This window comes from Antedon bifida, chromosome 4, assembly GCF_963402885.1.
Source record: "Antedon bifida chromosome 4, ecAntBifi1.1, whole genome shotgun sequence".
NCBI lineage: Eukaryota > Metazoa > Echinodermata > Crinoidea > Comatulida > Antedonidae > Antedon > Antedon bifida.
Window position 1 is genome coordinate 19,478,600 of NC_136229.1, and position 14,580 is coordinate 19,493,179.

Genomic DNA, 14,580 nt, shown 5'->3' on the forward strand with positions numbered 1-14,580 from the left:
AAAACAGAGCATTCACAGAGATGTGTAGCGGTTAAAATAAGTACAGTATGTCAAACATAAAAGAAATCTTAGAGTCGATGGCCTAGTTTTACAGCCGTCTAATAAACGTCACGTGATATTCGATTTTGTCGATAGGTGGCGGTATAAATTACGCAATATTTCACTGCATGACGATTGGTGTGTACTGCATGACGATTGGTGTGTACTGCATGACAATTGGTGTGTACTGCATGACCATTGGTGTGTACTGCATGATGTTTGGTGTGTACTGCATGACAATTGGTGTGTACTGCATGATGTTTGGTGTGTACTGCATGACGATTGGTGTGTACTGCATGACGATTGGTGTGTACTGCATGACGATTGGTGTGTACTGCATGACGATTGGTGTGTACTGCATGACGATTGGTGTGTACTGTATGATAAATGTGAACGACGATTGGTGTGTACTGCATGACCATTGGTGTGTACTGCATGACCATTGGTGTGTACTGCATGACGATTGGTGTGTACTGCATGACCATTGTGAACTGAAGGCAGAGGAGGCGTTCCATACTATTGTGCTATTGAAGTCTGAGAGTTAAGTGTTACTGCTATAGCAGCTATTTTTGCTATAGCTCGAAAAGCAGTTGTGGTTGCTACTGATATGCTATTATAAGTGATTTTTAATTGTAATTTTGTGTTAATTTTTTGATTGTATGTTCTACATTTCTGAATGTCTTTTATATTTGTATATTGCATTTTATTTTTCTGAGTGAAACGCTTTTGTTAAACTTCAATCTTTCGTTTGATTGCAATAAAGTTCTATTCGTATTCGTATTATGCTATTGAATTTGAAGGGTTAAGTGTTTCACTGCTATAGCAGCTATTTCTGCTATAGCTCGAAAAGCAGATGTGATTGCTAATGATATGCTATTGTGCTATTGAAGTCTAAGGGTCAAGTCTGACTGCTATAGCAGCTATTTTTGCTATAGCCGGAAAAGCAGTTGTGGTTGCTACTGAAATGCTATTATGCTATTGAAGACTAAGGGTTAAGTGTGACTGCTATAGCAGCTATTTTTGCTATAGCCGGAAAAGCAGTTGTGGTTGCTACTGATATGCTATTATGCTATTGAAGACTAAGGGTTAAGTGTGACTGCTATAGCAGCTATTTTTGCTATAGCTAGAAAAGCAGCTGTGGTTGCTACTGATATGCTATTATGCTATTGAAGTCCAAGGGTTAAGTGTTACTGCTATAGCAGCTATTTTTGCTATAGCTGGAAAAGCAGTTATGGTTGCTATTGATTTGTAATTATGCTTTTGAAGTCTAAGGGTTAAGTGTTACTGCTATAGCAGCTATTTTTGCTATAGCTGGAAAAGCAGTTGTGGTTGCTACTGATACGCTATTATGCTATTGAAGTGTAAGGGTTAAGTGTTTCACCGCTATAGCAGCTATATCTGCTATAGCAGGAAAAGCAGTTGTGGTTGCTACTGATATGCTATTGTGCTATTGAAGTCTGAGAGTTAAGTGTTACTGCTATAGCAGCTATTTTTGCTATAGCCGGAAAAGCAGTTGTGGTTGCTACTGATATGCTATTATGCTATTGAAGTCTAAGGGTTAAGTCTGACTGCTATAGCAGCTATTTTTGCTATACCCGGAAAAGCAGTTGTGGTTGCTACTGATATGCTATTGTGCTATTGAAGTCTGAGAGTTAAGTGTTACTGCTATAGCAGCTATTTTTGCTATAGCTCGAAAAGCAGTTATGGTTGCTATTGATTTGCTATTATGCTATTGAAGTCTAAGGGTTAAGTGTTACTGCTATAACAGCTATTTTTGCTATTGCTGGAAAAGCAGTTGTGGTTGCTACTGATACGCTATTATGCTATTGAAGTGTAAGGGTTAATTGTTTCACCGCTATAGCAGCTATTTCTGCTATAGCAGGAAAAGCAGTTGTGGTTGCTACTGATATGCTATTGTGCTATTGAAGTCTGAGAGTTAAGTGTTACTGCTATAGCAGCTATTTTTGCTATAGCTCGTAAAGCAGTTATGGTTGCTATTGATTTGCTATATGCTATTGAAGTCTAAGGGTTAAGTGTTACTGCTATAGCAGCTATTTTTGCTATAGCTGGAAAAGCAGTTATGGTTGCTATTGATTTGCTATTGAAGTCTGAGAGTTAAGTGTTACTGCTATAGCAGCTATTTTTGCTATAGCTCGAAAAGCAGTTGTGGTTGCTACTGATATGCTATTGTGCTATTGAAGTCTAAGGGTTAAGTCTGACTGCTATAGCAGCTATTTTTGCTATACCCGGAAAAGCAGTTGTGGTTGCTACTGATATGCTATTGTGCTATTGAAGTCTAAGGGTTAAGTGTGACTGCTATAGCAGCTATTTTTGCTATAGCTAGAAAAGCAGTTATGGTTGCTATTGATTTGCTATTATGCTATTTAAGTCCAAGGGTTAAGTGTTACTGCTATAGCAGCTATTTTTGCTATATCAGGTATAGCAACTATAGCAGCTATAGCTGAGGATTAGAACAGCTATTCCAAGGCTATTTTCAGCCTGTTTTGTATAGCAATTACACAGCTATTTGTTTGCTATTACTTGCTATTATTGCTGTATCAGGTATAGCAATTCCACAGCTATTTGTTTGCTATTACTTGCTATTATTGCTGTATCAGGTATAGCAATTACACAGCTATTTCTTTGCTATTATTTGCTATTATTGCTGTATCAGGTATAGCAATTATACAGCTATTATTGCTGTATGAGGTATAGCAATTACACAGCTATTTGTTTGCTATTATTTGCTATTGTTGCTGTATCAGGTATAGCAATTATACAGCTATTTGTTTGCTATTATTTGCTATTATTGCTGTATCAGGTATAGCAATTATACAGCTATTTGTTTGCTATTCTATTGCTATGTTTGCTGTATCAAGTATAGCATTTACACAGCTATTTGTTTGCTATTTATTGCTATGACCAATCCTGCGCCTTAGTGAGTTGTGACGGGTCCATTTGATTATTGTATGTTGTTTGAATAATAATACTGTATAAGGAAATTGCTATACTTAATGTATATTGTATTGATAAAGGACTTAGAATTATTAATTTGTTGATGTTGCTAAAGCACGGGTGCTGCCCAAATTTTCATTGATTGATGTTTAATTATTGTTTTCTCATATTTATCTTGGCATCAGTTTCATCTAGCTAAGTCAATTTTTCAGAGTATATTCCTTATGGCCAGGTATCGATGTGGTCACGTTTTCACGGTGCGCAATCATAAATTACGCGGTCTACGCGCGATTTAATGAAATCACGTTTGTAATCATATCTTCACAAGCATGAATCACTTTTAAACAAAATTTGGTACTCATAAATTTCAGGTCATATTTCATCATATGGCAATATAATTACGTGCGTAGCGCATATAACGCATGCGTACGCGCGCTTAAAAGTTTTAAAATTGTCAACATTTATTTTCGATGAAATTAGAGTACGTTTCAGGCAATTTTAAGCGTTTAAAAAATTGCCACGAGTGCGCAGAATTTTGCACGCGCACTGCGCGTTAAACGTTAATGCGCACTATTTTTTCCCGATTTCTGTTTTACAACCTTTCTTTAATAATATCATAAGTATAGAGGGCGCTTCATGGTGGTTGGACGTGTTTCTGAAGTTGTAAAAGTTTTGAATCTTGTTTGCTGGTTTTGTATAGTTTTTTCACGATTTTTACTTACATAAAGTCTCCATCACTCTTCTTATTGCTACAAATGTAGCTTAAGCCCTTGTTTTATTCGATTTATCTTTCGATTGGAGAGATTTTTTGAGATTGTCTTGCTAGGCCTGGGTTTGTGGTTGGACGAATTTCTGTAATCGGAAAGTCTTTGAATCTTGTTTGCTTGTTTTGTATAGATTTGGTGTCTCTTAAATAATATAAAACTCCCTTTACTCTTCTTTTGATTCAATTTTACTTGCCTTAGCTGTAGATTATTCCAGGCTTCTGCCTGGGCACCATACGCTAAGAAATAGGCTAGGCCTAGGCCCCCTAGTTTGTTGTGCGCTCTTTACGGTGTGGGTCGTGTTTCTGAAGTTGGAAATTTCTTTATTTTTACTGGCGGAGTTGGTAAAGTTTTTTACGATCTTTTACTTCATATCATTCCTAATATTATTGATTCAAATTTTGACTTGAACTCTTAGTGTTTCTTGGACTGGTGAGATTTTTCTTTTTTATTGGATTGTCTTTGCTAGGCCTCTGCCTAGGCTCCATTCGATAAGAAATAAGCTAGGCCTAGGCCCCCTAGTTTATTGTGCGCTCTTTACGGTAGTGGGACGTGTTTCTGAAGTTGGAAATTTCTTTATTTTTACTGGCGGAGTTGGTAAAGTTTTTTACGATCTTTTACTTTCATATCATTCCTAATATTATTGATTCAAATTTTGACTTGAACTCTTAGTGTTTCTAGGACTGGTGAGATTTTTCTTTTTTTGGATTGTCTTTGCTAGGCCTCTGCCTAGGCTCCATTCGCTAAGAAATAAGCTAGGCCTAGGCCCCCTAGTTTATTTGTGCGCGATTTATGGTAGTGGGACGTGTTTCTGAAGTCGGAAATTTCTTTATTATTACTGGCTGGGTTTGCAAAGTTTTTTTACGATCTTTTTTATTGTGCTTCAAATTTTGGCTTGAGCTCTTAGTGTATTCTAAGGACTGGTGAGATTTGTTTCTGATTATCTTTGCTAGGCCTAGGGTTGTGTAAGCAGTTAGGACATGGCTTCCAAAAGCAAAGACCAAGGTGCCAGGCCTAAGCCTAGATCACGTAATGCAGGAGGCACAATTGATAAAACGGTAGTAGATATCGAGGGTGAAGACGAATGTGGTTCATGTGGTGGCCATTTCATGACTGGTGGCAAGTCGGTTTTATGCGGTCTTTGTAAGCTATGGTTCCACATAGACTGTCAGAAAATTAATGAAGCCAAATATAAGTGGCTATCCAAAGATGACTCATCCATTTTTTGGTACTGTAGGAGCTGCTCAGTCTCAGTAGGCAATTTCATGGGTCTTATTAATAATGTTAATGAGACACAAAAAACCATGATTAAAACAATTGAAGCGATTAAATCTGAGGTAGAGGTCAATAAAGAGGATATTAAAAAGTTATCCCGGACATTTAGGGTTGTTAATAATGAGGAGGTTAAGACAATAATTGAAAATAGACTTAAGGATGAAAATGAGAGATTGAAAAGAAAATCTAATTTGATGCTATATAGAATAGAAGAGTCTAAGAGTAATGACTCAGATACAAGAAAAAATGATGACCTTAGTAAATTGACAGGTATTTTCGAGGATATTGACTTAGAGGTCGAAATGAGAACATTTTTCCGGGTGGGTAAAGGCAGTGAAGATGGGTGCCGCCCAATAAAGGTAGTTTTCAAGGAGGAATGCACCAAAAGAGATGCCTTTGAAATTGCGATACAAAAAAAGTGCGCAGTAAGTAATGATAGAACAATAAAGGAACGGGATGAGTATAATAAACTTAGGGACATATTGAGGGATAGGCAAAGCAAAGGGGAAAAAGACTTGGTAATTAGAAGGGGGAAAATAACTCGGTTTCGTTCCCAAAGCACTACCCAATCGGAAGAGAACACTGCCTAACAATGTAAGTTCCACGCAGTCAGAAGATGTTAATGATTTTTTTAATGTGTTTTATACAAATTGTGATTCCCTTCTAAATAAGAAGAATGAGCTTTTGTTGCGTTTATCTTCAGAGAAAGCTGATATCATTGCTTTGACTGAGATTCTACCAAAGAAGTACCTTTTTGAATTGTCTATAGAAGAGTTTCATATACCTGGATATCAGATGTTTTTGCCAAATGAAAAGCTTTCATCTGGTAGAGGAGTTGTTATTTATGTTCGAAATGGGATGTCTGCCACTCCTGTTTTGTTTAAAGATATTTTGTTTGAGGAATCCATGTTTGTTGAGATTAGAGTCAAAGATCGCACCTTTTTAATTGGATGTGTGTATAGAAGTGACTCCGGATCTAATGTCAATAATTCTGCCTTGTGTTCTCTGTTTAGAAAAGTGGCATCCTTTTCTTGTTCCGATTTTATTATAGTTGGAGATTTTAATTATAGGAGTATTAATTGGGAGCTAGGATATGTGACTGGTGAAGATGGTAAAAATAGTCATAATTTTTTCGACACCATTAATGACTTATTTTTCAACCCGTTATAGAATAGGAGAACAGCCCAATGTTCTGGACCTGGTATTTACATCAAATGAGGATTCTATTAGTGAGGTCCTTCAAGCTCCACCCTTAGGTAAGAGTGATCATATGGTACTTCGATTTAAAATTCCTGTTAACTTAATCAAAGATGAGGTGGTAGAGGTCAGAAATTATTTCCATGCTGATTATGATAAGTTTCGTGGTTTTCTTGATAGTGTCGATTGGGACACTGAGTTATTGGATAAGGACGGGTTATACTCGCACGGTTCTTTTGATGAGATTTTATCTAGAGGTATGGAACAGTTTGTTCCAAAGTGTAAGAAACACTTGTCTGGGAATTTTAAGAGACCTTTGTGGTTTACTAAGGAGGTTGATAAGTCTATTAAACAGAAGAATAAATGCTGGAAACAGTATATCAAAGCAAAGCGTAAAGGGCATGAAAGTGCTAGTGTCAAATGGAACACGTTTATTAGAGTAAGGAATGATACTGTCAACTTGATTAAGAGTTCTAAAAGCATCCTTGAAAATAAGATTGCAAATGAGGTTAAAGTCAATGAAAAGTCTTTCTGGCGCTATGTAAATTCTCAGTTAAAAACCAGATCTGGTATTCCAACTCTTAGAAATTTTGAGGGTAAACTTGTTGTAGATGACCAAGAGAAAGCCGAGTCTTTTAATTCGTTTTTTAGCAGTGTCTTTTGTAAGGAGAACTTATCGAATGTTCCAAATCTGGATAAAAAGATTGAGGCTTCTTTGTCAGATATTGAGTTTAGTGTAGAAGATATTCACAAGCTGTTGTCTAACTTAGTTATAGATAAGTCAGCTGGCCCTGATGGCTTTCACCCACGGGTTTTGATTGAATTAAAGGATCAAATTGCTTACCCTCTCAGTCTGATATTCACTAGATTATTCAATGATCAGAAGGTCCCTCTATCGTGGAAGGAGGCAATTGTAATACCTATATTCAAAAAAGGCAAAAAGGAGGACCCGGCTAACTATAGACCGGTTAGTTTAACGTCGGTCATAGGGAAAATGATGGAAAGGATTATTAGGGATAAACTTGTAATGTATCTTGAGAGTAATGGTCTTTTGTGCAACGAACAATTTGGATTCAGACAAGGTAGATCATGTGCATTACAACTACTTGATGTCCTGGAGAGTTGGACTACTAACCTGGATAACCATGATAGCTTTGATTGTGTCTATTTAGACTATAAAAAGGCTTTTGATAGTGTGCCACACCAAAGGCTTCTAGTCAAATTGAAAGGTTTTGGTATTACGGGAAATCTACTAGGTTGGTTCTCTAATTATTTGTCAAATAGAACGCAACGAGTTAGTGTCAATGGTCAATTATCATCACAGGCTCCAGTATTAAGTGGAATTCCACAGGGTAGCGTTGTGGGCCCAATCTTATTTTCAATCTTCATTAACGATTTACCTGATGTTGTCGAATCTAGTATACGTTTATTTGCAGACGACACTAAGTTGTATAGAGTGGTCAATAACATTGATGATGCTGATTTATTTCAGAGAGACATTGACAGTGCTTCCCATTGGTCTAATGTTTGGCAATTGCCATTTAATGACACTAAGTGTAAGGTATTTCATTATGGTCGTGATAATCTTAAGTTCTTGTATTCAATGGCTGGTAATTTACTACATGAGGTAAAGCAGGAGAAAGATCTGGGTGTTACCTTTGATCCTAGTTTAATCTTTAATTTGCATGTAGCGGATATCTGTAAAAGGGCTAATAAGAAACTAGGAATGATTTATAGATCTTTTAAATTCTTGAATAAAGATGGATTTTTGAAGCTGTATAAGTCTATTGTCAGGCCAACGCTTGAATATTGTAACACTGTTTATAATCCTATTAGAAAACGAGATCAGGATGAAATAGAGAAGGTCCAGCAAAGAGCAACAAGATTGATTCCTAGGTACCGAAATATCCCTTATGAACAACGTTTGAGAATTCTTGGTCTTCCTACTATGAGATATCGAAGGCAGAGAGCGGATATTATCCAAGTTTTTAGGATTGTTAAGGGTTTCGATCGTATCTCGATCAACACATTTTTTGAAATTGATCTAGAATCTCGGACCCGTGGACACACATATAAACTCAAGTTTAAAAGCTCTCGTCTTAATATTAGGAGGGACACCTTCTCCAGGAGAGTTATTCTCTTATGGAATGCTCTGCCTACGGATGTAGTTTCATGTGCTACGGTGAACTCGTTCAAAGCAAAACTTAACGTCGCATGGTCTAACCACCCGCTGAAGTTTTCACCCTATATTGAATATGATTTTATTGCTAAGAGGGGCTTTTAAGCACTGAGTGCTTCGCCTCGATCCCGTAGACGAAAGTGTACGGGAAACAAGTAAACAAGTAAACAAGTAAAGTGTATAGATTATACACATGATTTATAATGAAATTTAGATAAAAAGAAACTTATGTCTTTATTATTATGTAACAAATATGACATTATACGCAGAGGGATCTTTGATCGGATTGCGATACCGGCTATTGTATTTGCCTTAGCAAGATCTTAGCATATATTATAAATAATTAAAGATTAAAGAGAGAAAATCAATCAATCAATATATCTTTTACAAATCAATTATCTTTATTTTAATCAAATGCATATAACCTATAATTCGTCATAGTGACGAATTAAATCTAGTTTGCTATTATTGCTGTATCAGGTATAGCAATTACACAGCTATTTGTTTGCTATTATTTGCTATTATTGCTGTATCAGGTATAGCAATTATACAGCTATTTGTTTGCTATTATTTGCTATTATTGCTGTATCATATATAGCAATTACACAGCTATTTGTTTGCTATTATTTGCTATTATTGCTGTATCAGGTATAGCAATTACACAGCTATTTGTTTGCTATTATTTGCTATTATTGCTGTATCAGGTATAGCAATTACACAGCTATTTGTTTGCTATCCTTTGCTATTATTGCTGTATCAGGTATAGCAATTATACAGCTATTTGTTTGCTATTCTATTGCTATGTTTGCTGTATCAAGTATAGCATATACACAGCTATTTGTTTGCTATTACTTGCTATTATTGCTGTATCAGGTATAGCAATTACACAGCTATTTGTTTGCTATTACTTGCTATTATTGCTGTATCAGGTATAGCAATTCCACAGCTATTTGTTTGCTATTATAGTATCCCTATTTTAAGTCTAAAAAGGGCCAATCTGGGAAAAAATTAGAAACAAGTGTTTCTCAACTGATTTGAGTTATATAGGTTCTATATATCCACCAAAAAAAAGTTCCAGCTCATCTGGCCTGGGGAAAGCCGCCATTTTGGATTTTTAAAATGGCCGCCATAAAATACATATTTTTGCTCATATATCAGCTTCCACATCATGTATGGATATGATTTTGGTGGCAAAGTATATGTTTTGAGGGTCAATGAATCCAAATACAGCATTTTGAAGTTTACTGAATGTCCGCCATCTTGTTTTTCAAAATGGCCGCCATAAAATACAGATTTGTACTCATCTCAACTTCTACATCGTGTATGAACGTGATTTTAGTGACAAAGTGTAGTTGTGAGTGTCAAGAAATCGAAAAACAGCATTTTCGTAATTCACTCAATGGCCAAGTGTTTCTCAACTGATTTGAGTTATATAGGTTCTATATATCCACCAAAAAAAAGTTCCAGCTCATCTGGCCTGGGATTTTTAAAATGGCCACCATAAAAATACAGATTTTTGCTCTTATCTCAGCTTCCACATAATGTATGGAAGTGATTTTGGTGGCAATGTATATATTTTGAGGGTCAAGGATTTCAATTACAACATTTTTTTGAAGTTCACTTAATGGCCACCATTTTGTTTTTCAAAATGGTCGCCATAAAATACAGGTTTTGCTAATTTCGTAGCTCCTATACATAATGAAGACATGATTTTGATAACTAAGTCTATGTTTTGATTGTTACAGAATAAAAAATCAGCATTCTAAAATACAGAGTCGGAAAGTGATCAGATCTTCTTATTCCATTTAGGACCAAACTTCATAGTTGAAGGCTTCTGCTCCACTGGCTTTAGATGTTGCTTCTTTTTTTTTAATACAGTTTGTTAAATACAGTAATAGTTTTAAAATTCCCAACCATACTGATTACGACCAAAGAGGTACACAAGAAGATACCAGAGAGTGTACTGTAACTATCATTCGCGAGAAGAAACTAATAAACAAGATATTCTAAAGAAGTTACATAGACATGTAAAGATATTTTCCAAATATAAAGAGAAGCATGGCCAACTTGCAGTTAAAAGTACAACTTATGGATAAATCAAGTAACATATCTTATGAATACATGGTAATACACTGGGAGATCAACACTAGTCAGCCTAAATGGTCTGCATTTATGTTTAAATCTAGCTGCTTATCTGCCATCCTAATAACCTTCGATCAACCAATGTGACGTAAAGTAATAATAATAATTGGAGAAAGAAAACTGGCATTTGTCGTCAAACTCGAAAGATTCTTAAGAGCTTTCTGGGAAAGTCAAAAAGATATCAAGAACATTTAAGCTGTGGCTGTATCATTAGATGGTATAACTTTTTAGTCATGATTGTGCAATTGGGAGCTCCAGGTTCAGATATAGCATCTACAGTATGCTTTCATATTTGCAGCAGCTGGTCATGGCCAAAATGCCAAAAGTGGAAGGCTATATCTGGAAATGCTGAAAGACAAATTTCAAGATACATAAGGTTTTCTCTATTGTCATGTGCTCATGTCTGAAAACTGATTCTTCACCATTATAACACGTTGCATGATATCCATTCTTTTGGAACATCTTGTATTGTATGTATATGGAAATTTGTCGTATCATGGTCAATTGTCCTATACTGTGTCTATATCTGGAGACAAAATGGTACATCCTCATCTCGTGTCATCATTATATGATACATAGCTGCATCTTCTAAGATCTTTAGAATATACAGCTCTCTTTAAAGTAGGTTATGCACAACTTCAAAACCTCAACCCACCAGTATGTCCAAAATAACCAAGAAAGCTCCCGAAAAGATAAACTCCTCCGTGTCTGATTATTATGACTGGTAGATGAGCAGCTAGATATACGTTTTCAGAGTGGCTGTACCATTGTATAAACTGTTGACATGTTAATTGGATAAAAAAGAATGATCGGCATTATTAAACTATCGTCGATTTGTCCAGTTATCGCATTATACCTACATGCATAAATCCAGACCAGTTATGGTGAAGTAGTGTTAGTCCCCAGTGTATTAGGTAACCATACATTCAGTCACATAAGATATGTTGCTTTAAATTGCTTTACATGCTTTATCTATAATGTATCTGATTGGAATATGCTTAACTAAAATTGGCCATGCTTCTCTTTAGGATTTGGAAAATATCTTAAAATGTCGTCTAACAAACATTTTTAGAATATTTTATTTTTAGATTCTTCACGCGAATGATATAGTTACAGTACATCGCTGATGTCTTCTTGTGTACAGTATCTCATGGGGTCATAATCATTGTGGTTCCCATATATTATCACCAACATATTGACTTATTCTCGTCATCACTTTCCAACTGTATTTCAAAAGCTGAATTTTGTTTCTATTCTGTATCCTTCAAAACATAGGCTTAGCAAAATCATAATCATAGTAGCTCATAAATTAGCAAAAACCTGTAGCTTATGGTGGCCATTTTGACAATCAAAATGGTGGCCATTGAGTGAACTTCAAAAAGCTGTATTTAGATTTCTTGACCCTCAAAACATAAACATTGCCACCGAAATCACTTCCATGCACGATGTAGAAGCTGAGGTACGAGGACAAATCTGTAAATTTTATGGCAGCCATTTTGAAAAACAAAATGGCGGGCATTAGGTGAACTTTAAAATACTATATTTGAATTCCTTGACCTTCAAAACATATACTTTTCTACCAAAATTACGTTCATATGATGTAGAAGCTGAGATATGAGGAAAAATCTGTAAATTTTATAGCAGCCATTTTGATTTTCAAAATGGCGGCCATTGGGTGAAATTCAAATTAATGCTGTATTTGGATTCCTTGACCGTCAAAACCTACATTTTGCCACCAAAATCATGTCTATACATGATGTAGAAGCTGAGATAAGCACAAATCTGTATTTTAAGGCGGCCATTTTGAAAAACAAGATGGCGGTTATTGGTGAACTTCAAAATGCTGTATTTAGATTCCTTGACCCTCAAAACATACACTTTGCCACCAAAATCATTTCCATGCATGATGTAGAAGAGGAGATATGAGCAAAAACCTGTATTTTATGGCGGCCATTTTGAAAATCCAAAATGGCGGCTTTCCCCAGGCCAGATGAGCTGGAACTTTTTTTTGGTGGATATATAGACCCCATATGACACAAATCAGTTGAGAAACACTTGTTTCTAATTTTTTCCCAGAGAAAGTGTAAAATGGGGATACTATTACTTGCTATTATTGCTGTATCAGGTATAGCAATTATACAGCTATTTGTTTGCTATTACTTGCTATTATTGCTGTATCAGGTATAGCAATTACACAGCTATTTGTTTGCTATTATTTGCTATTATTGCTGTATCAGGTATAGCAATTATACAGCTATTTGTTTGCTATTCTATTGCTATGTTTGCTGTATCAAGTATAGCATTTACACAGCTATTTGTTTGCTATTTATTGCTATGACCAATCCTGCGCCTTAGTGAGTTGTGACGGGTCCATTTGATTATTGTATGTTGTTTGAATAATAATACTGTATAAGGAAATTGCTATACTTAATGTATATTGTATTGATAAAGGACTTAGAATTATTAATTTGTTGATGTTGCTAAAGCACGGGTGCTGCCCAAATTTTCATTGATTGATGTTTAATTATTGTTTTCTCATATTTAGTGAATCCCTCCCTCGAGATACGAAGTGACAGCGATATTGTATGCATGTTAAGAGCAAGATAATCAGGATTAAAGTTATATTTTGTTTCTCTCAACCAAGTTTGTCCTGTTTGTTTGTATCATACTTGCGATTGATTCCGTTGGTGGCGCTCTATAGTTTTAAGAAATTACGAACTCTACATCATTCACGAAGTTTTCTTGACACTTTAAGATGGATGCTGCATCTATGATAAGTGGGGCATCTTCGTCGTCTTCTTCGTCTGCCAGAGTTAGGGCATCAGCCAAGAAGGCAGCTATTAAAGTAAGATTAGCTAGGCTGCAGGAGATGGAGAAGACTGAAGCTGAAGAGTTAAGAGTTAAACAAAAGAAGAATAGAATTGAGCATGAGACATTACTAGCTGAAGCAGAAGCAGAAGCTGAAGTTTATGAGGCCTTTGATACAGGTAATGATTTAAATGGAGTAGGTGATTTACCTGCATCTGATGTATGATGTCATCAAACAAGCAACCTCGATAAGCCGATTAATGATGATGCCACAGAAGCATTACTTCCTGATATAAGTCAAAGTACTCCACAAGATTCAAGAGCACCAATTACAGAATTGTTTACTTCCTTTTCCCAATTGGAAGGTATAAGTACAGAGAAATCACAAGAGCCAACACCAGTCTGGCCTCAAAAGAAGAATAATGGTAAGGTTTCTGATAAACGTACTAGAGCCACTTCATCAGAAACCAAAAGAGAAAATAAAACATTATACACCAATAGTTGAACACCAGAGTGACGTAATTAAGCAAGAGGCACCAGTGACAGTTGCAAATGAATGTGACCTCAGTGCAACGTTCCGACAACTGGTTGATTCAATACGATTACCCCCAATTAGAGTAGATCTGTTCAATGGTGACCCACTCAAGTTTCCAACGTGGCTGGCAGCATTTAATTCATTGGTAGAAGCAAAGACATGTTCCAATTATGAAAGACTCAGTTTACTAGCACAACATCTAGCTGGGGAACCAAAAGCTCTTGTTGCAAATTATCTGCTTCTACAAACAGAAGAAGCATATGTTCAAGCCAAGAATGAACTTAAAAGAAGATACGGACACCCATCAGTGGTAGCTACCGCGCTGATAACCAAACTAAATGAATGGCCGAAGATTTCAGCGAAGGATAATACGGGTCTGAGGAAATTTTCTGATTTTATTTGCAAGTGGCTGCCGCAAAAATGACTATTTCGGACTTAGGAGTTCTTGATTACCCGCAAGAAAACATGAAGTTAGTTAGTAAGCTACCATACTATCTGGAAAACAAGTGGCGCAGTATAGTTGGTGCATCAATGGATACTTCAACCTTCCCAAGTTTGGAAAGGTTTTCAGAGTTTCTGAAGGCCAAAGCGAAGGAAGCAAATATCCCTATGTTCCAGACAGCCAACGCTCACAAGGAGCAGTTCACAAGTTCATCAAAGAGAGCATGTGCCACTTTGCCTACAAA

At 36.1% G+C, this 14,580-nt stretch overlaps 1 protein-coding gene across 1 annotated transcript; it reads left to right on the top strand.

Moving 5' to 3' along the window:
* Positions 1-13,781: 13,781 nt before the first annotated feature.
* On the top strand, positions 13,782-14,318 carry LOC144839238 (uncharacterized). The gene has a single exon (XM_078694551.1). It carries the CDS (start codon positions 13,782-13,784, stop codon positions 14,316-14,318), a length of 537 nt encoding a protein of 178 aa, XP_078550677.1.
* Positions 14,319-14,580: the final 262 nt, after the last annotated feature.